A 23,363-nucleotide genomic window follows, 5' to 3' on the forward strand; every position below is an offset into this window, starting at 1 on the left:
ATATGGGCTTTTTTTGCGGGATGAGGTAACGGTTTGATTGGTACTATTTTGGGGTATATACGCCTTTTTTGATCACTTGCTGTTGCACTTTTTGTGATGTAAGGTGACAAAAATGGCTTATTTTTTTACACCGTTTTTATTTTTTATGGTGTTTATTGGACGGGGTTGATGATGTGATATATTTATAGAGATGGTCGCTACGGACGCGGTGACACCTAATATGTGTGGTTTTTGTTCGTTTTTTTGTTTTTTTTTTATAGGAAAAGGATTTTTTTTTTACATTTTTATTTATTTATTTTTACTTTTATTATTTTAAATTTTTTTTTTTTATCAGTTCCCTCTTGGATCTTGAAGATCCAGTGGGGCTGATGGTTGTACTATACTTTGCAATGCTTTTGCATTGCAAAGTATAATACAATCAGATGCCTGTAGGTGGCAGCACCGGACGCCTATGCCATGGCAACCGGACGCATTTGCAAAGCGTCCGGTTGCCATGGCAACCATCGGGCACTGCGATCGCAGCAGCCCTGATGGTTGAGAGAGAGGGAGCCCCCTCCCTCTATTAACCCCATGGATGCGCTACTGCGGCATCTATGCGGTTACAGTAGTGTCAGCATAGAGCTGACACACGCTGCTGATGGCGGCGGCTCAGGAATGGAGCCGCCGCCATCACACACAGAAGGGGGACCGCATTGGGGGCAGCATTTTACTTATAACAGATCGGGGCAGGAGGGGGCGGACGCATCGGGGGCAGGGGGCAGCATTTTATTTATTACAGATCGGGGCAGGAGGGGGCGGACGCATCGGGGGCAGCATTTTATTTATTACAGATCGGGGCAGGAGGGGGCGGACCGCATCGGGGGCAGGGTAATAGAAGAAGGACAAGAAGGGGGCACAGATCGGGGGCTTCAGGACACATTACCGATTTCAGGCTGTGATCTGCAGAGCGCAGATCAGAGCCTGAAACCGGCATTTTAACACTGCCGCGATCCGATTGGTTAGTCTGCACAGACTAACCAATCGGATCGATTGCCGGCAAGGGGCCACTCCGATTGGCCCCTTGCTGGCATTACTAGACTGTATGCTGTCCGTGACAGCAGCAGGGCTCGGGCAGAAGCTTTAATCCAAGCGCTTTGCAGCGCTTGGATTAAAGAGCTGGCTTGACGTCTATACACGTGATAGCTGCACGGGGTATTAAACCAGCACCTAAATCTGAATACTTTTATAATTGCATGTCATTAAAAAATTTGTATAGCCACTGAGTTTTTCACTAAAATGTTTCTCTATAGCTCCACCTGCTCTTTGTTCTTTTTCTTATTTCTTTGTCCTGCTCACTGAGAAGGCCGCACATGCTCAGTTTCATCCGTCAACTGCCTCCTGAGCTGTGATAGGGAGAGCTGAGACACGCCTTCTGAGCTACAGAAGAAAAACACTCCCCTTGAGCTGCCAGCTGGATCCATGAGGTGCATGGCTGGTTCTAGCTTTGAGAGACTATCATGTCCTATATGATGTCTACTTTTCATTTTTTACATTAATCATGAGATAACCCCTTTAATGGATGTTACCAACTGATGCTAAACAGCCATTAAAAATTAACAGATGGACAGAAAACAGATGCACAAATGGTAAAAAAATGGGCATGAAAGAGAGTGTGTCCTTTTTTAACAGCTGTTTTCTGTCACGGTTGTGTGAATGTAGCCTGAATGTAGAGATAAAAACTGAAAAAATTTGCTGGTTATTAGGGGGATAAATATTTGCCAATTTAGGCTAGTTTCACACTAGAGATAAGAGATCTGGCAGGGAATAGCCTGACAGAGCTTCTGGATCCAGCATTGCTGGACGTTACATGAATGCCTGCCGGCCCCATTAGCTATAATGTGGACCGGCGGAGATCCGGCCAGAACCTGGCAAATATGCCAAGATTCGGCAGACAAAAACCGCTGCACAATCTTACCGCTAATGTGAAACTAGCCTTTATGTCTTTGAGCCAAACCTATTTTAGTCTTTTAGGATGAGGCAATGTATTTTTAGTTTTCCCATTCCATGGTCTATAACCTTTTAATTTCAATGTAGCTAGGCTTTTTTCCTGGATTTGCTGTTTTCATTTACACCATTTTGGTGTTTCTGGGGGAAATAAAAAAAAATTCTGAGTGCTTGAGACACTAGTGTACGGCAGGCAGATTCTGCTTCAATTACACTAGGCAATATTTTGCAACTTCCCTACCCTGGGACTTTTAATGTAAACAAAATCAATAAAGATTTTTTTTTTATTTCCTTTTTACCGTTTCCCCTAGGCAGTAATTCCATATAGATTGGGAACGCCTAATATCCTATTTTTTGGTCGTGAAAAAAAAAAACAGCAATTCCGCATGTTACTTTTAGTTCAGGATTCATGTGCAGAGGCAAATCTGTGAAGTCAATCCACATCAATTGGTGCGGATTTTCTGCATGCAGATTTTACTAAGTGAAGAAAATCCGGTCAGGAAAAATAAAATAAATTTACATGCTGCGGATTTTAAAATCTGCACTGCAGGTCAAAATCCGCGTGGAAAAAAAATCTGCATCGTGTGCATTGAGAATTTCAAATTCTCAGAGAATACAATGTACATGACCTACAGTGCGTATTTTCCGCGCGGAAAATCTGCACGCAATCCTGATTGTGTGCACTTAGCCTTATTGTGTTTCAGTAGGACTACAATGATACCAAATTTACACACAGTATCATTGTTTTACTACTTCTGCACAATAAACTCTAAAAAAAATGTTTTCATTTTGCCATATTCTGTGAGCTGTAACTCAGACTATGGTGTCGGTGTATGAGGGTCCATTGTTTGTGAGAACTCTAGTAGTTTTTATTGCTACCATTTTTTCGGAAATGCAAAGTTTTGACCACTTTTATTTGCATTTTTTGGGAGGCCATTACCATGTAGGGTGTTTTTTCTTAAAAATTGAATGCTATCATTGCTTATATAATACACTGCGCCACTTAGATAATGCATTGTATTATGTCTGCCTGTCAGTTACTTATAACCTGCCTCTGGTACTGCCTGGTAGGCTCTCAAATTTGGCAGACTCAGAGGCCACTGTTAGGCCTCCTGGCAACCATTAATACACCGCAAGTGCCTTGCAGGGGTGCCGATGGTGTGACAAATGCAGCCCATTTCCTCTGTTTAACAGTTTAGATACCACAGTTGCTACTGACTGTGGCATATACTGGTTAATTGGCTAGCTCTGGTCCCAGATATTGTAATGGTAGCCCAGCTGTAAACGACTGATCTGTCCAACTTTAGTCGATCATATCTCAGCAGAGATGTAAGATATCAAAAGGGTATCAGTGGAATAAATTATTTTAGAAAATGGACAGAACGGTTTAAAAAATAAAAAATAAAAGAGATATTACCCACCTTCGATACCCCACTGCTCCGACACTAACAAGGTCACTGAGAGACACAAGAAATGGCAACAAAAGGTAGGCAACCACTGGCTGAGCAAGTATTTTTTGCCATTTCCTGTGTGTCAAGCCAGGACCAAAAAGCATAAACCAGCAAGAACTTTGTAAATGTCAGAACACCACGAATAGGGGACAGGTGAATAATGCTTCATAAAATTTTATTTTTTTTAAATTCTTCCACTTTAAACAAAAATGTATTCCTAAGGAAAACCCCCTTAATAATGAATGATAAGGGTAGATGCTGTAATGGACACATGGGAATTCCATTACAATCACTCCTCAATGGTCTTCCCATTTTCCTAGTCTTATTCCATATTATACATAGGGGGAAGGAGAGAGGCACTTGTTATTGGCATATGGGGGGGAGGCACTTGTAACTGGCATATGGGGGGGGGGGGGGAGGCACTTGTTACTGGCACATGGGGGGTAGGGAACTTGTTATTGGCACATGGGGGGGGGAGGCACTTGTTACTGGCACATGGGGGGGGAGGCACTTGTTACTGGCACATGGGGGGGAGAGGCACTTGTTACTGGCACATGGGGGGGAGACTTGTTACTGGCATATGGGGGGGAGGCACTTGATACTGGCACATGGGGGGGAGAGGCACTTGTTACTGGCACATGGGGTGGAGAGAGGTACTTGTTACTGGCACATGCGGGGGGGAGAAGAACTTGTTACTGGCACATGGGGGGGAGGCACTTGTTACTGGCATATGGGGGGAGGCACTTGATACTGGCACATGGGGGGGAGAGGCATTTGTTACTGGCACATGGGGGGGAGAAGAGAGGCACTTGTTACTGGCATATGGGGGGGAGAGAAGCACTTGTTACTGGCACATGGGGGAGAGGCACTTGTTACTGGCACATGGGGGGGAGGCACTTGTTACTGGCATGGGGGGGGGGATGCACTTGTTACTGGCATATGGGGGGGCTACTTGTTACTGGCATATGGGGGGGGAGGCACTTGTTACTGGCACATGGGGGGGAGGCACTTGTTACTGGCATATGGGGGGAGAGGGGCACTTGTTACTGGCATATGGGGCGGAGAGGGGCACTTGTTACTGGCATATGGGGCAGAGAGGGGCACTTGTTACTGGCATATGGGGCGGAGAGGCACTTGTTACTGGCATATGGTGGGGAGGCACTTGTTACTGGCATGTGAGGGGGAAGAGAGGCACTTGTTACTGGCATATGATGGGGGAAGAGAGGCACTTGTTACTGGCACATGGGGGGAGAGGCATTTGTTACTGGCAAATGCGGGGGGTAGAGGCACTGGTTACTGGCATATGGGGGGGAGGCACTTGTTACTGGCACATGTGGGGGGAGGTACTTGTTACTGGCATATGGGGGGGAGAGGCACTTGTTACTGGCACATGGGGGAGAGGCACTTGTTACTGGCACACGGGAGAAAGAGAGGCACTTGTTACTGGCACATGGGGGGCATGGAGAGGCACTTGTTACTGGCACATGATTGGGGGGCATCTATTGGGGGCACTTGTTACTGGCACATTATTATGGGGCACTATAGAGGCTTCTACTGAGGCCACAAAGAAGGGGTATTTTATATGGAGGGCTCTGTGTGGTATTAGTATTATCAGGGGTATTATCTGTTTCTGCAGTATAGTATTGGGGAGCACAGTGGCACAGTATTGGGGGTAGTAGGATTATTTGTGCAGAAGATGGGAGGATGACGGAAAAGTAGTAAACTACGATTTTTTTGTTGTTGTCAAACTGCAGAGATGGAAAATGGCGACAAAATAGTGGTCTGGTCTGAAAGGAGAAGGCGAGGACAGAGAACATCTACATCAAAGGAGACGTTGCTGAATGTAAGTAGTATGTGGCGCTGTATTTCTGTAATGATGGGATCAGGGGCGTAACGATCGCGGTGCGACCGGGGGGGTGGAGGCGGGATAGGAGTGTGGCTGAAGGTGGAACATGGGCGTGGCTGGAGGCGGAACATGGGTGGGGCCTGGAAGGGGGCCCTTGATCTATTTTGCCAGGGGGCCCTGAGGGTTCTCAGTCCGCCCCTGCCTAAGACAAAAGATAGATGGTAACCCACCGGTTACATAACTGATCGTTGGTTGCATCATTACCTATGACACGCTGCCACCTGAGCCATTTCACTTTTCGAAAAAGGACACATGCGTCGCCCTATCTCCAAACTCATTAAACTTTGCCCACACTTTCTCCCTCCTCAGTACAGCTCCCTTTTATTTCATCTCTTTATCTGATATGTAAAGAGGACCTGTCACCGCTCCTAACATTTAAGTTTTAGTAACAACTTGCATCTCATCTTATCCCTGTTTGCTGTGCCATTCTCCTATTATTCCTAACAGAAGTTTATGAATGAACTGCTAGAATTGTATATACATTTCATAAGGATGATGGAGGTTTATGTTATTTCCACATGAGAAGTTATTCCCTTCATAACCATTGATGTACACTTAACACTTACATTATATATAAAGGCACCAATAGACAAGGTACAACTGTCAAGTGAGGATGCTAGCCGTTAGCTTCTAGGTACCTTATGGGACACCTCTGTCCAACAAATGATGTGTTAGGGGTATTTTCCCAAATTCAGGTGGACCTGAATTTCTAAACACTATAAAGAAATTTCTAAACACTATAAAGAAAAGTAAAGGTGTAAAACACAAATCATTTACAGTACCTTGTGCATTTCTGGATCTAGAACAAATGGTCTATGAGCTGAATTACAAGCGCTCTCAAAAGGAACTTCTACAAGAGGCTGATTTTCCTGATTCTTTTCAGGGGCTGGATTGAAAGACGAAATTATTCTCCACTCCTTGGAAGCCTAAGAAGAACACAAAGTTGTGTGCTTGGACCACTGAATAAAACAGTCTAGGAATATAATCTAGAAATTCTGTTTGCATTATGATACACATTTCCATTATATATTGAGCTGAAACACTGGTGAAATTCAGCATATGTTAGTGGTGCAGTATATTAAATCATCAAGAAGAGGAGAAGAAGGTCACAAAGGTGTAGTCCTCAGAAAAAAAAAAGAAACATTTATTTGAAACAAAATAAAAGGCTAAGGGGATATGATAGAAACTTTTAAATACATAAAGGGAATCAACTCGGTAAAAGAGGAGAGAATATTTAAAAGAAGAAAAACTGCTACAAGAGGACATCGTTTTAAATTAGAGGGGCAAAGGTTTAAAAATAATATCAGGAAGTATTACTTTACTGAGAGAGTAGTGGATGCATGGAATAGCCTTCCTGCAGAAGTGGTAGCTGCAAATACAGTGAAGGAGTTTAAGCATGCATGGGATAGGCACAAGGCCTATATAACATAGGGCCAGGGGCTATTCATAGTATTCAGTATATTGCGCAGACTAGATGGGCCAAATGGTTCTTATCTGCCGACACATTCTATGTTTCTAAGATAAGAACATGTATAAGTATAATGCATTTCAGAGGAGGTCTGACTCCATCCTCAGATAAAAACCAATAAATCTCCCTTGTAACCTGCTTCTTCTTGTCTTCCTGATGATTGCGTGGGATTCCTTGTGAATCGGCAAGCAGAGGTGCTGCAGTCCCGGTGGATAGTTACCAAGCACTACACCGAGTTGCATCAGACTTTGTAAAACTCCATCTGGTGAGTATTATCCATCTGACCAAGTGTCAATTAGTTTAAACGGTTCACACTGTGAATAGCCATGTGTTTTCATATGTTTCAGTAGTGTAATAAATGACAGCATGGATACCTCAGAGTCCGTGAAGAAATTGTAAAGAAGCACGTCATCAAATTCTAGGCCTTTTGCCTCATAAATAGTTAGGACCAGGGCAAGACTCAATTCTTCTGGGATATTCTCTTTAGCATTTTCATTTACTACCAAAATCACCTAAAAAATCATAAGCACTCAAGTTAAGCGTTAACCTACCAGATCTGATCTGGTCACTGTTAAAACATTACAATGGTACATATAAATTTAGCTTTGACCTTTTTTTAAATTATAATAATGTGATTATTTGGAAACAATTGGATTTTTGTACTTACCATAAAATCTGTTTCTCGTTCGATTCATTGGGGACACAGCACCATGTGTATATGCCCAGCTACCACTAGGAGGCGACACAAGATATGAAAAAGGTTGGTTCCACCCAGGTGGGCTATACCCTCTCCACAGACACTAGGCTAATTGGTTTGTACCAATAGCTGTAGGAGAGAGAAACAAAAGTAAAGAACCAACATGTCCTGGACCAGGGAAGGAAGAACAACAGCCCGTTGAGAAATGAAAACAAAGGGTGGGATCTGTGTCCCCCAATGAATTGAATGAGAAACGGATTTTACGGTAAGTACAAAAATCAATTTTCTCATTAATGTCATTGGGGGACACAGCACCATGGGACGTCCCAAAGCAGTCCGAGGGTGGGAAGGAAATCTCATGCAAAAAGTTGGGCGCACAGATGCAGGAGAACCATGTGACCCAACAGGACCAGGAGAGGCCATAGCATGAAATGGTAGATAGAAAACTAAGGAAGTGAGCCGAGAGGCTCCAGGACCAGGAAGAGTCCAAAGAAAAAAAAATTGTGGGAGACCGTGAAAAAAGGCCATATGCAAGAAAGGAACAGAAGGAAACACCCAGCACCACCCAAGGTGGGAAAAATAAAGAAGCTAGAGGATAGGGAGCAGGGCTAGATGTCCTGCGCAAGAACCGAGAGTTAAACAAGTGCGCACTAGAGAGCCAGAGGAATGATCTGGAAGAACCAGGGCTCCCCCTGAAGAAACAGGAGAGCAGCACAACCGGAAGGCGTCTGTTGGTAATGGCCTAGTGCTCAGCATATAGAAGGATGCTCCAGGAGGAGGATCTATAAGAGGACAGTCCCAACAAGAAAAATTAGACCATGAGGGAACCTGGAAGGAGAGAAAATGCCTGGCAAAAGGACAGGAGCAGTCCTGAACCAAGGAAAAAAAACTTCCTGGAGACAAACTAAAGGAAGACCCTGTGGACCACCCCTCGGCTAAAGGAAGGCAATTCCTTAAGGCCTGGAAGAAAAGGAACACGACCAGTAAGAGGATCCGGCAAGGAAAAAACTATAAATTGTCGCAGACCAAAAACATGGCCTGTCAGTGGCAAACACCACGTGAAGGCCAGGGTAGAGAGGAAACAAGGAAGCACTGGAGGCTGAACAATTGAGAGAAAGAATAGCAAAGACTCACCATGGGAAGGAAAGCGAGCCTTCTTCCACTGCAAGGCAGGTGGGAAAAGAGAAATACCCTATGAGAAGGTGGAAACCCCATCCTGGCAGAGAAAGCAGCCAACTTCTGGGGGACAAAAGGGTCCATGGTAATGGCCAGGAGAAGGTAACGTAAAGACATGGTCCCCACACAAAGAAGGCGAGAATCGAGCCTCAGAAAAACTGGAACAAAATAGCACTGTGAAATGTAAGACCAGAGAAATCCCTGGCCACATGAAGTCTCAGAAAAAAAGGAACCAGTCACAGGCCCTGCTAATACAAGTGGGGACACACTTGTCTGAGAGATATTGGATTAGAAGAGAAAGGACTCCAAACAGCCTAAGGAGGAACAGTTCTCAAATCGAAGGAAAGCTCCATCCCAAAAGAGGCCAATATAAATGTAAATTGCAAACTGGAGCAACAAACTCCCAGGCACCAGGACCTAACCTGGGGAGACTGGAAGAGAGGTTAGAATCGTAAGAGGGAACCAAGCCTATGGGGACCCAGGAGGGAAAAGAACCAAACCGGGGCCAAAGAAGCAGCTGTCATACAGAGCATGTGCGGTCAGAGATGCCATGAGTAGCTTTCCCAGCAGGAAAACGGCCAGCTAGATGGTCTAAGAATCATTGGGGCAGAGACTCCAAGCAGGATTAGCCAGTTAGAGGCTCAAGTAGGGTCCACAGAACTGGACCACATGAGGAAAATAACAGCCAGATTATCAAAGGAAAAATGAAATGTAGCAACCATAGGGGAAAAACAAACATGGCCCAAGCGAATGTCACTTCTGTCATGTAGCACAACTAATCAGAGAACATAAGGGGGTACCAAGAACGCCTGGACCATGGAAGAACTAAGGGACCATGTCCGATACTAGAGCGAGCAGAGGAAAATTCCACCCACCAAGTAGGTGTGTGGCGCTCACTAGTCCTGTCACAGCCATATCAGAGAGGACGTCCAGCGATGACCCAAAACTGCAGTAGTGGCTGGTGCTCACAATGCAGCATATCCCTGTAGGATAGAGCATCCAGTGGTGATCCAGGTACTCTGCCAGGACTGGGCCATGTAACTCTGAAAACAAAGCAGAGAGGCAGTAACAACAACGCGAGTACTCCATCCATGAAATGAGGTAAAGTGGCTGTGCAGAATACAGTAGTATTTTATAGGGTTGACAAAGAACAAACCTAGCATGATAGCCAACAACCTGCCCATGGCAGAGGGAATGTGGTTGTCTGGTGCATAACAGGACTGAGAAGTCCTGTTAAGTAGTGCGTCAAGCAATAAAGTAAAAATCATGCCTAGTACAGGGGCAATGAGAAGACTCGGTGCACTCAGAGGGCCTGGTTCAAGAGGTACTGCACCCGGTGTCAGATCTGAATAGGCCAGCCATATACTGGATCTAACAATTGCAACTCTATTCCGCCCAAGAAAGGGGGGAACCAATGGTTACCAGTTACATGCTACAACCATGATGGTTTGTTGGATACAGCGCCTTGAGATAGTACAAGTACACCACCGAGGACGACGGTAATGGGGTGCCAGATGCATACTACAACCAGAAAAAAGAGTGAAGAATACAGTGTCTGGGGATGGTACCATCACTCCGCATGAAGAGGGGCCACATGATTGCCTATCACACATTTAGAGCCAGGAAAGGGCAATGCAGGAGCCATATGGGCCACAGATTGTACCAATAGGGCACAGCACTTGGAGATACTATAAATACTCTGCCTGAGAATAGGAGTAATCTGGCTGCATGATGCACATTATGAAGTAAAAATAGTAAAAACGGCCCCTTGTACGTTGTATATGATATTTAGCGTCACAGGTACCAAATTGGGAAGTGGGTAAGTATTCACATACAGTCTAGTTGCGTTTTTGGTTGGACCGCTCTGCCTCAGAAAGTCCCAGAAGAAAATTCATCAAGTCAGAGCCATTCGAACTGATGGACATGGGTAAACATCGAAAGCCACCCAAAGCCTCCTTCACTCTTTACATGCTTCTGTGGAGAACCAAAGGTCGCAGCAATAGTGAAGTACTGTCACCCAGGGTCAAATATAAAAGGGGTTTATTATACTCACAATGTTTCAATAGAATAAAATAGTAGTCATGGACGTGGATAAATATGAGGCGGAGATGTTCAGATTGCTGTCAGATGGGGATAAATATTTGGTGCTTAAAAAGAACCCGACACTGGATTATAAATTGGAATTAGACAAATTGCTCCAAAGAGGCTTTAAGGATGGGATTGTTAATAAAAATGAGTTTGAATATCTTACTAATAGGTTTCCAGTTAAACCTGTCATATACTTTCTGCCCAAGGTGCATAAAAGCCTAATAAACCCCCCCCCCTTCCCGGAAGACCGATAGTGTCCGGGATCAACTCACTTACTAGCAGGCTGACAGAATATGTAGATCATTTTCTCCAGAAATATGTGAGCTCTGTGCCATCTTATTTGAGAGATTCCGGCAGGGTTATCAATCTGATGAAAAACCTTGGCAGTTGTCATGAAAAAACCTGGTTGGCCACATTAGACGTGGCATCCTTGTATAAGGTTATCCCGAAGAATCTGGGACTTAGAGCTAATGAGGAAGAGTTGAATAATGATCAGTCGATGTCAGAGGAACAGAGGAAGTTCATTCTTGAGTGCGTCGACTTCTGCCTCTGCCACAAGTATTTTTGGTTCAAAAATAATTATTACCTACAGCGAACTGGGAAGGCGATGGGGGTGAAATTCGCCCCCAGTTTCGCTAATATATTTATGGGCCTCTGGGAGAGAGAAACCATTCAGCCGGTCCTGAATAAGATGACACAGTATGGAGAGTTAACAACATTGCGTAGGTACATCGATGACTGCCTGCTCATATGGAAAGGGGAGAAACAGGGTCTTGTAGAATTTATTAGCGAATTAAACAATAATTGGAATCTTTCATTTACCAGCACCATTAGTGATATTTCCATTAATTTTCTTCATTTAACAATATTTATTGAGGATAATATGTTCAAAACCAAAATCTTTTTTAAAGAGACTGATGTAAATGGCTATATACATACAAACAGTTGCCACTATAGCCCCTGGTTGAAAAATACTGAAAGGGCAAATACCGAAAGGGCAAATCAAAAGAATATACAGGAGAGTTATAAATGAGCAGTTTCAGGAAAAGGGGTACCGGAGAGAGGAGCTAATCAAATGCAGTAAAGAGATAGAAGAGCAGGGAACAAAAAAGAGGGACAGTTTTAAAAAAAAGAGAAGGATTTTCGTTTAATTTCCTCACCCAATATAATATTCATGCTGGTTTGATTAATAATGCTATAAGGAAGTATTGGGCAGTGCTTAAAAAAATGACCCCCTTTTGGGTAAGGAGATCCCAGAACAACCTGATATGGTATACAAAAAAAGCTCCTAATCTTCGCACGCATCTGGTCCATAGCGCTATTCCTGACAAGACTGGAAAGAAAAAGGGAATAAGTTCACATGGTGTGGATTTTGCCTCCCATGTAAAAATAGGAGAAAAGAGAACAGAAAAAGGGACATACAGAGTGTACATTCGAATATGAGAAACACAGATTTTAAGATTAAAGGGCAAATTACCTTTGAGAGCATTGGAGTGGTCTACATGTTGGAGTGCCCGTGCAGCCTCCAATATGTAGGTCGAACAATGAGAAAGCTTAAAGTATAACTGTCGTATTTTTTATTTTTTTTTGGAGTATTGGATTGTGGTGATTAATATCTCCTTGGTGGCCCTATTTCAACTTTTCACTGTGTATTCAATTACCCCTTAATTCCACATTTTTGTTCCCTGTACTGCCTACTTTTACCTGTGCTCAAAATAGGGTTGCTAGGCATAGTCCATCCTCTGTTGGAGGATGGAGGAAACAGGCTGTGTGCAAGGTCAGATTACTGACAGCCAGGGACTGTAAGTAAATGATTAAAGCCAGGTCCTCCCCAGCAGCTGATAACAGTGCCTGGCCTGTGTGCACTTCTCCCTGTCCCTGCGCTTGGCAGACGCTCCCTCACTCAGCAGAGCTGGAGAAGTAGAGTTGAATCAGCGCAGACCAGGGAAGGGAGATCTGCCATCTGCTCAGTGTATAAATGAAAGCAACATGTGGTAAGAGGACCCCTTTGTGCTGCAGGAGATTAACCCTTTAGGGGGGAGGGCTCTGGTTACTGACACTTTTGGGGGGCTATTGTTACTGGCTAGTGAGGGCAGGTGGGATTAGCCTCAGGGTGAGGGCAGTGGCGGCCATCTTAACTGAATAGTGAAATTGCAGTTTTATGCAGACTGGTTGCTAAGGGCTTGATCTTATTAAATATGGGGTAAGTCAGTCTAATAGTAACTGATTATGGAATATCATGTTATTAGTAACTACATATATGAAAATTGAAATTAGGGTCTAAGTGTGACAGTTATCCTTTAAGACAAGGATCCAGGAACACATCAGGAACATTAAAAAGGGATTGGAGACACAGTGTCTCAATGCACTTTAAAAAGGTACATCAGAAGGATCCAAGTGGTTTGCAATTTATGGGAGTGGAAGCGGTAAAGCCATATTGGTGCGGGGGGAAACACAATATTGCAAATTAATAAGCGAGAAGTCGAATGGATCTTTACCATGGATACGTTGCAACCAAAGGATATGAACGTGGAATTTGATCTAAAGCCGTGCCTGGTATGAGACAAATGATGTTAGTTGTAGTAAGGACCTTCTATCGAAGGAGGTGTGGTTTGTGATAGGTGTAGATTGATCAGGTGAGAGGGGTCATGTGAGGGATGACGTAGGGTTGTGTATTTTGTGAATGAAGGGGAACCACAGGAGGGAGGAGATTGTGTTCGTATTGTGTGCCGATAAAATTACGACAAGAGGAATCCTGTTAAAAGATTTATATATTTTATATATGGTTTTAGGACATTTTTATATATTAAGCGATATATGCAGTGGGGAAGTGTATTGGTTTACCTGTTGTGTGTGTGGGACTTGCACTCACCTATGTATTTGAAAGACCTCCCCGAGACGGGTTGAGCAGACGCCACTGATGAAGCTTGGAGCGAAACCCGGGTCGGGTGCTTGATCTCTGTATACACTGCTTTTATTCTATTGAAACATTGTATAATAAACCCCTTTTGTATTTGACCCTAGGTGACAATGCTTTACTATTGCTGCGGCCTTTGGTTCTCCACAGAAGCATGTAAAGGAGTGAAGGAGGCTTTGGGTGGCTTTCGATGTTTACCCATGTCCATCAGTTCGAATGGCTCTAAAGTGATGAATTTTCTTCTGAGACTTTGAGGCAGCGCGATCCAACTAAAAACGCAACTATGATGCACATTATAATGAGAGTGGAGACATGGCTACAGTATCTGTAAATGGTATAGGTACTTCGCTTGATAAAGGAGTAATATGACTGCGTGATGCACACTAGAACCAGATAGGTGTGATGGCTACAGCATTTGGAGATGGTACAGGTACTCTACCTAATAAAGGAGTAATACGGCTGTGTAGTGCAGACTAAAATCAGACAGGTGTAATGGCTACAGCATCTGGAGATGGTATAGGTACTCTACCTAAGAAAGGAGCAATGTGGCTGCATGGTGCGCACTAGAACCAGACAGGTATAATGGCTACAGCCTCTGGAGATGGTACAGGTACTCCACCCAATAATGGAGTAATATGGTACATGGGGAGCATTAGAACCAGACAGGTGAAATGGCTATAGCATCTGAAGAGGGTACAGGTACTCCGCTTAATAAGGGAGTAATATGGTTGCGTGGTGCACACTAACACCAGGATGGTGTATTGGCTACAGCGTCTGGTAATAGTGAAATTACTCCAGCTAAAAAGGAGATCCATTGGAATCAGGAAAGTCTGCCGGATAGAGCATTTGTCAGTGGTAGAAGTACCCCCTGTGAAGGGGAAGGCGTACATACCTGGGACACCACATTAGTGTGCCGGCGTGCTAAATACGGGGACGGGTAAAGCACCACCTACTGGAGAGGCGGCAAGCTGACTTACCTGTGTGGATAATTACCTGTGCAACCAGGAGAGTGGCATCTTAAAATCCACTAAAGGGGATACCAACCCTGGAGAGGAGAGGTGGACATTTGTCTTTGACCACCCAGAGAGATTCTGCATGGCGGAAGACCGCCTGATGCTACTTATGTTCCGAGTCAGAATCGGTGCAGAGGAGTCCCCTAATGAGGCAGTAGAAACCTGAGGCGTTTCCCTCAGTGCTAGTACCGTCCTGGGAGGAAACCAGGATGCAGGGGATGAGCGGGACCCATGATGGGAGACCCTAGGGCAGGCAGGGAACAGTGACACAATATCATCGTAGCTGAGAATGGGCGCAGGCTACGGTGGAGGTGAGGGACCCACGTGCGGAGAAGGTGACCCCTGAACAGAGTTTAGGGTAACCCGACTGAGCCCAGGATACAGTCACCACATGCAGGCCAGCCAGGCCAATAGCACAACAACCCCCAGCCACCGCAAGAGCAAATGCAACCCAGGGGGATGGATGGAGGGCAAGGGGACCTGCCACAACATGAACCACCGAACAGGGGCCCAAGATAATACATCCCACCAATGATGCTACATGCGGGCGGGGGGCACTGTGAAGATGGGGAAAGCACCCTCTGGGAAGAAGGACATCTAGTCTTCCCACCGGAAATTCCGTGCAGAGACCTCTAGAATAAAAACAGGAAGCCAGAAGAAAATGGAGGGAAAGAGTATGGCCTAGTCCCGGCAGAAGCTGGGGGCTAGAGTACATAGTGTAGCCGAAAATGAGGCACCCCTGGCGGACTGATGTTGCAGGATGCTGGGAAGCTAAAAAAAAAGCTCCAAAAGGCTACAAAAAAGGGTAGGCATGGAAAAGGGGTCAGAGCGACCCCCATTGGTGAGAAAAATGACCCAATAGAACCCCTGGATGGCAGGGAAAAATCGGAAAACAGATGCGGCCTTGTCACAGCCGGAGCCGGGGACTAAAGTAGATGCCGGAGCCGGGGACTAAAGTAGATGCCGCAGCCGAAAATGAAGCACCCTAAGAGGGGGGACACTGCGGGACCTGGGGAGGGGAAGAAAAAATGCACTGAGGGGAGAGGGAAGGTGGAGGGTCATAGCAACCCCCATACAGAGAGAAAATGATACACACATATCCTGGATGCCAGGAAAAAGGCGGGAACTGGTCCGGCCTAGTCCAAGCAAAAGCCGGGGACTAGAGTAATTAAGAGGCCGAGGAAGGGAAGGACGGCCGGGGGAGTATGGATATATTGGGAGGGAAGGAGTCCCTAACTAGGGTAGGGAGCATACTCACCATCTGGCGTCTTCGGGCGCCGCAGGGTCACCCCTTTGGTAAACTGACACTAGTGTGGGATTACCGATACTCCACTGCAGATGCAGTAATGGGGGACAGGCGAGGCACCAAGGTATGCGCCCGCAGGGGGTGCTACTAAAGTGGACTTCCACGATGAAGACCCCCTGCTGCAGGATAAAACCTGCACCTGTAAAGTGAAGAGAAAAAATTTAAAAAACTAAGAAAAAAAAGTAGCAGCAAGACCTGCAGGAGAAGAGCAGGTCGTGTTTGCCTCCTACGGACACTAGACTAAAACTGATTAACCTAGTGTCTGTGGAGAGGGTATAGCCCACCAGGGTGGAGCCAACCTTTTTCATATCTAGTGTCGCCTCTTAGTGGTAGCTGGGCGTATACCCATGGTGCTGTGTACCGCAATGACATTAACGAGAAATGGTATATAATAAGGTAGAGTAGTTAAAGGGGTTGTCCAGGACATTTAAAAATCTCAGAGAAGTCATTTATTGGCTGCAGCGATGACACGTGGGTGGTCACAATTTCACCCCTACAGAAAAGCAACAGACAAATGCACCGCAGCAGCAACGATGGAGTGGAGGGAGATTGTTCTGGTGAGCAGCACGGTGGCTCAGTGGTTAGCACTGGTGCCTTGCAACACCAGGGTTCTAGGTTCAAATCCGACCAAGGACAACATCTGCATGGAGTTTGTGTGTTCTCCCTGTGTTTGTGTGGGTTTCTGCTAGGTACTCCAAAGAGGATAGATTGTGAGTGATGGTGATGTCTATAAAGCACTGCTGAATATGTCAGCAGTATGCAAGTGAGTAAAATAAATAAATTGAGTAATATTTATTTTCCTATTTTATTGCATCCCCTTTCTTCTCCGAGATTTTTATATGTCTTAGGCAATCCTTTTAATTTCTTGATTTGTGGAAGGCTATATTTTATTGTCTCACTGCAACGCCACAATTTTTTTCTAATCAAGACAATGGTTTTCTTTCTACAGCTCCTATGCAGAACTATCTATAACCATGGCAACATACTATAAACACCCCCTATGCAGACTGATCTCGATGTCCAACGTCCTTCCATTTGTCCACTACTTCTTGCTAATAACAAATGCATGCTATTACCATACTGTTGGGAATAGATGGAAGAATAAACGACTGCATAATCAGACTACACAGGGTTTGTTTCTTGTCTTTTACTATGGTGAGGTATAAGTCTGCATACAAGCTACAGAAACAAAATGATAGTAGAACTTTAATTTAAAAACTTTTGGAAAAGTTAATTCATTTTTTTATTTTAGATTCTGATTGCAGATGTGGACATAGCATAACATTAGTACAATAACGGGAATTAGGCCTGAAATAGTACTATTGGAGATGACACTTTCTAGGCGTGATTTGTGAACTAAAGAATAATTATAAATGTATAACCTGATGTGCTCCAAATTCAATAGGCTGTGTCTTCCTTTTGTTGCCGCGTAATAATATTGCCAGGTCACTAACACAACATGAGTCAAGGACCGTTGGCTTTGGACCATCAAATAAACCACAGTCACGTGGCAATCGATCAAATGACTCTGGGAAGAAGTACTGCAGCAGGTCTACGACGCCGGACGCCAAATGAAGAATGCCTATGACAAGAAAAAATTGTGATCAACTGGATATTAATTTCAAAACGTAGCCAGGACATCTGTAACATTATGAATTGATCTGTGCCCATCTGTCACTCAGGACAGACTACTCTAAGTGAACATCTGCCTCCTCTGAGGTAAAGGGCAGCAGTGTGCGGACATTATTATGGAGACGAGATCTCCAGTTTATTTTCACTCAGTTTATATCCAATGCTATATAATCTATGCCTAGCTTAAGAACCCATTTTATTATACAGTACAGGCATACTGTAGATGTTGGACATAATACAGGAATTTCAGCCTTAAAGCGATTGTCTCACTCCACCAAATAGCATTTAACATGTAGACAAACTTAATACAATGCACTTGCTAATGTATTGTGATTGTCCATATTGATTCCTTTGCTGGCTTCATTCATATCCAGGGGTTATGGCCACCGCTGCAGCACTGATATAAGGTGACCGAGACGGGAGCTGCTGCACCCAGATCCTAGCCACCAGAGGCTGGCCCTTTTTCCTATAGTGTGCAAGCACAGCTACCACTGCTGGGTCATAAACCCTGGATACCAGCAGTGTATAATGTGATGGAAAAATGAATGAAGCCAGCAAAGGAAGCAATATGGACAATAACAATACATTAATAAGTGCCTATAAATGATTATGCCATTTGCTGAAGCCAGACAGCCCTTTAAGGCTGCTGCACTCTATATTCCTTACAAAACTCACTTCATATAAACTTGTAGTTGTTCTTAAGCTGAATGAATTTCATTTACTGCTATTTTACTGTCAATACTCATTTTATAACTTACAACAAAACACTATAACAATTAAATGCTTTAAAGGGCTTGTCTGTGAATATCTAAGTTTTAACTGAAGCCTGCCTCTGCTATTGAAGGATTCATACCTGCTTCTTGCAGCTCCAGTTGCGCTCGCTGGCTCCCGCGTGTCACTTGTGGACATGTCACCACTGAAGACGGTGGTTGGCTACAGCAGAGCAGATGATCTTGCCCATGCGGGGTAAGACGTAAACAAGCTGCAGACTGGAATATAGACTTACAGGAGCCAGCATGCAGGCCCGAGCAGCAGGGAGCAGATGTATTTGAATATTTCAACAAAAAAGGCAGGCTGCAGCCATTAGTTATAACATAGGTTTTCCCTCACAACCCGTTTAAAGAGGTTTACCAGGACTTACTAAAACGAATAATTAACGCCAGGAATGAGTATAAAAAATCCACTCAAACAGCTCTGTTCAAGCACCAAGGGCCCCGTCATTGGCACACTGAAGTGTGACGTCCCGTCCAGCCATTCACTGGCCTCAGAGGCAAAATGTCTTCGAGCAGCACATGGTTGCAGTGGCTCAGGAGTCAGTTACCTCTTTGGGACACATCACTGCTGACGCCAGTGAATGTCTGAGCATGGATGGGATGTTATATTTACCAAAGCAGTGGGGACAGGACCTTCAACACTGGAACAGAACCGTTTTCCAGAGGCGAGTGGCTTTCTTTTTTATTTATTTCTTACACACTATCCTGGTAGCAATTAATTTTCGTTTGAGGGTTGCAATCCCATTGAATATTGAAATCCTTAGGCTAGGTCATTTAAGATCAATCGTGATTCTACCGATTGATGGGCACCCCTATCGATCCAAGAACAACTCAACGTTTTGTAGTGGCTGTGTTTATTATAGTTATAGGGCTTATTACAGCTCAATCCCATTCACTCGAAAGAAGATAAAATGCCAGGCAACTGTAAGAATGACAAAAAAAAAGTTAAAAGGTAACTCACCGGAATGAGATCTATAGTTCTGAACTAGTTGGTACACTTGTTTTGGTCTGCGGACGATGCAGTTCTTTTGGTTACCTGAGCAGCTTTTGTTTGCAAAGTAAAACAAGGATCTCAGGTCACTGAAACGGAATGAAACCCCTTTCATTATGCTTTGTGCTGTGTCTCCAGTAAGAAACATAGAATTGGGATCATTAATGCATCGCATGAGTAAAAAAAGCTCAGCCTGTGTAAAGTCTTGAATCTCATCCCCATAAAGTTCATGGATAGACCATGGTAACTCTTCAAGCTTTGACAATCTGCAAGATAAATTGTACAAGACATCTTCTTCATCAAAGTAACCAAGCTGAGATTTGATTTGTTCATACAAGCAAAAAAGGCGATAGATTTCCTTCCGATCCCCCTGAAAGTTTGGTGCTCTTTTCTTTCCAAGTTGAAGGTACTCTTGTTCCGTAAGTCTACCTTGAGGGCAGCTTAATGCTTCAAATGATCCTTTCAAAAATGATTTGATCTCTTTCCAAACAAGTGCAGCATTGTACGGCGACTTTCCCTTTTTCATCTTAAGCCATAAAGAGTTGGCAAATACCTCAAAGGTCACAAAAATGCGAGGATCAGACTCTACTTGCTCACAATGATTTTCTTCTTCCTCATTTTCAGGGTCAGACTCTATTTCATAGTCGTCATTTAACAAGTCGAGCACATCAATATTATCCAAAGTAGACCATCCAGCAATGCTCCTTTTGAGACTTCCATCTTCATTTCTGGGGAAGAATGGATCAGGCATGGAAGCATCCAGAAGTACCAGTAGCTGCTGGGAAGTTATGAATAAAGGATAGTTCTCATCTTTTAGATCTTGTAATTTATAAACGTTTGGCTCAGGTGGCTCATAACTGCTTGTTGCCTTTGTAGATTTGCTTAGCTCAAGAAAGTTTCTTTGCACTTCTTGACAAAGCACATGGTTTTTTGTAATAAAAATTGGATGATAATGTTCCAATTCAACAGGATTTTCAACAGGATCTTCCATTGCATCATCTGACAATTGGTCTCCTGCATCCATGTTCTCTAGTTCTGGCAGGCTTTGCTCTTCATCTTTATTATCGGACAACTCCCCTTCAGAATTCTCCTCCTCATCCGAGTCAAAAACATCAAAATTTTCACTATATTTTCTCCGTTGCCAAGTCTGTTTTGCTAGCCATGGGCCAATTGATACTGCTTTCGCCCAGTAAGCATCAAACTTTTTCCAGAGTCGATATAAACAACAAGTTGTTTTTCCTGTCCCACTTCTGCCGATTAATATGATGGTTTCCAACGGTTTGGGATTTAGATCAATCACGGCATATTCCAACTCACCAACTCGGAATGGATACTCAACTCTGGAGTTCATGTTACTTAATACATTGAGTGCCATGTCTGTGCTAAAGCTGTGGAATTTCATTATATTGTATTCCGTTTCTCCTGCACTGGCAGGGGGGAAGTAATCTGGAACAAGTAGTTCCATATCAAGTTCCAACTCTGTATCTTCCATAAAATATTTTGGAATACGCTTTGATGCGTTTGAGGAAGTAGTAGCCTTGGATATGCCCTTGAGTTTTTTTCTGAGTATACAGGTTAAACCTCTATTGTAAGCACTGCATATGCTTTCAATGGCATGCCCGAGCTTCCCATGGTCAAGAATAATATCCCAAATCCGTATTATCTCTGTGTAAATTCTGCCTGTTTTTACAGTTGACGATTCAGAAGAGAGGATTTTTTCTGGCTCCTCACTACATCGTGGTGAAAAGTCAATTGCAAGTTCCCACAGCATCCTGGCCCCTTTATCTAGCTTGACTTCATAAAGTTTGATGTTACTGTTAACCTTCAGCTGTTTTTGAAGACTGCGTGTCCATTCCCCATTTCCAAGACTTTGAATAGAGACAATAATTTTTTTTTTTATGTACTGTGGCACTGACTTGCTTCCCAGTTTCTTCAGGGCTTCAGGTGAACATTCAACTTCCCAGGTCATATAATTGAAATCTATACTGGAAAGATCAATGTCCTCTTCCAGTGGCTCAACATCATGTTCAATATTGTTGGGCACTGGCAAACTATTTGCAGCACATTCATTATTCTCCATGAAGGACTCATCAGATGGATTTACTCCATTTTTATAGACAACAGGTGTCTCATGGATCCCTGCTTCTTTAGTTTGTACAGTGGTAGATGGCCTCAAACTATCAAAAACTGGTTGTGCTTTATTAAGTTCCTTACATTTTATTAATTCTCTAATGATTTGCAGGATACTTTCTCTGGGAGTCAGCGCTTTCTTTATGCTCATTGCAGCTTCTCCCAGGAGTTCCACAGATGTGTATTCACCAGTTTGATCATCAATCACAGATTTAGGCTGTGGAGGAGCAGGAAAGTGTGACTTTGCATGGGTCTTTCGCTGCATTACATTTCCATTTGTGTGCGTCTTAATAGACTTGGGAACTGAGGCTGGTTGATTTTGCTGGTATTTCTTCCTATATTCACTCCAAGCAATGAAGCGCTGATCTGAGTTCTTAATCTTGAATTTTGCATCTTTTCCCTGGTGATTGGTTATTGTTAACTTTATGTCAAATCTTGCCAGAGCATCCATTATTTTACGATAATATTTTGAATTATTGCTCTGAAAAACCAAATGCATGACTGTGTCTCCATTTCGGCCCTGGATGTTGGGTTCCAGATAAGAATACTTCTGAGGTTCAGAAGAATACAGATCCAAAAGGTATTTTACCATGAACACACCATTATCATCTGGGGGGGAAAAGGGAGAATTTACAGAAAAATGTAATTATGTATTATATAGTACAAAAGTAAATTTATACTCAAATTTAACCTAAAGGGGTTTTCCAGGACTTAGATACTGATGGCCTATCCTGAGAATAAGTCATTAATATCAGATCTGTGGGGGTCCAACCTCCAGCACTCCCACCAATAAGAAGTTTCAGGCAGCCACCAGCACTAGAAACTATACAGCTGATGGAAGGCCCCATCCACTGTGTAGTTTCCCGAGACGGAGATGCAGTACCCAAGCATGGCCACAATTTGAATGGAATCTTGTGCTTCAGACTCGAAAATGGATGAATGGTGGAGATGGTGGCTGTTGCACACACAGCAATCTGATATCTACGACCTATCCTGAGTATAGGGCATCAATAACCAAGTATCAGAAAATCCCTGTAATTAAACATACAGAAATGGTAACGTGCCCTTATTGAATATATCACATAGGAAACAAAGAAACTCAGTCACTTAGAAAGGTACATTTTAAAGAGCAAATATTTAATATAATTTCAATCTTCATATTCCTTAGGCACTGTTATTTACTAAATTGAAATCATACTTTCTACAGAATATACAAGGATATACCAAGGCTGCAATATTTCATATTGAAGCTAGATGGCAACAGGAAACCTTTGGCTTCCCGCATCTTAAAGCTGATTACTTCCAGACGGCATGTTTTGAAGACATAGATCTGTGTGGCACAATAATATTGTTTGATTTGGAATTCTTACTAAAAGAATAAAGAACTTCTGGCAGTTTGCTCAGACGATTGCTCATTGCACACATCATGCGTACTGTTTCTTAGTTTGGCAGTCCATAACACAAGCGGAAATTTCCACATTTAAAGCAACACAGGGAATAAGGAGAGAGATCCCTTTGTATAGAGATCATGCCAAAATTCTACCACTACAAAAGTATACAGCACAGGAAAATATTTGCATAGTAGTTATTATACAAGGTAAAAAAGCCTTCAGTATAATTACCAATACCAAATCCTATATTGTCTAAGGATTGTGTTACATGTTTCTGTGGGATTTAGCGGTTGCTGGTGATTGGCAGTTTTTAGGGAAAAAACACCAGCTTCCCATAGAAGTCTAAGGGAAATATTAAAGAGGATTTCCAGGACTGATTTAAAATAGCCATAAGCAACCTGTCCTAGAATGTCAGCAGAGGTTGCCACCACTTGCAGAGCT

The 23,363-nt window shown here is 43.5% G+C and overlaps 1 protein-coding gene across 2 annotated transcripts in view; it reads right to left on the minus strand.

Annotated features, from left to right (window-relative positions):
- Positions 1 to 23,363, minus strand: part of TRANK1 (tetratricopeptide repeat and ankyrin repeat containing 1) — a 169,680-nt gene that overhangs the window by 58,395 nt on the left and 87,922 nt on the right. For both annotated transcript variants that reach the window (XM_040433409.1, XM_040433410.1), the window contains 4 exons: positions 19,372 to 22,140; positions 17,388 to 17,587; positions 7,183 to 7,320; positions 6,123 to 6,266 (listed from right to left, as the gene is read on the minus strand). In XM_040433409.1, the coding sequence (XP_040289343.1) occupies positions 6,123 to 6,266; positions 7,183 to 7,320; positions 17,388 to 17,587; positions 19,372 to 22,140 (3,251 nt within the window). The remainder of the gene's footprint in view (positions 1 to 6,122; positions 6,267 to 7,182; positions 7,321 to 17,387; positions 17,588 to 19,371; positions 22,141 to 23,363) is intronic.

This window comes from Bufo bufo, chromosome 5, assembly GCF_905171765.1.
Source record: "Bufo bufo chromosome 5, aBufBuf1.1, whole genome shotgun sequence".
In the NCBI taxonomy this organism is placed as follows: Eukaryota; Metazoa; Chordata; class Amphibia; order Anura; family Bufonidae; genus Bufo; species Bufo bufo.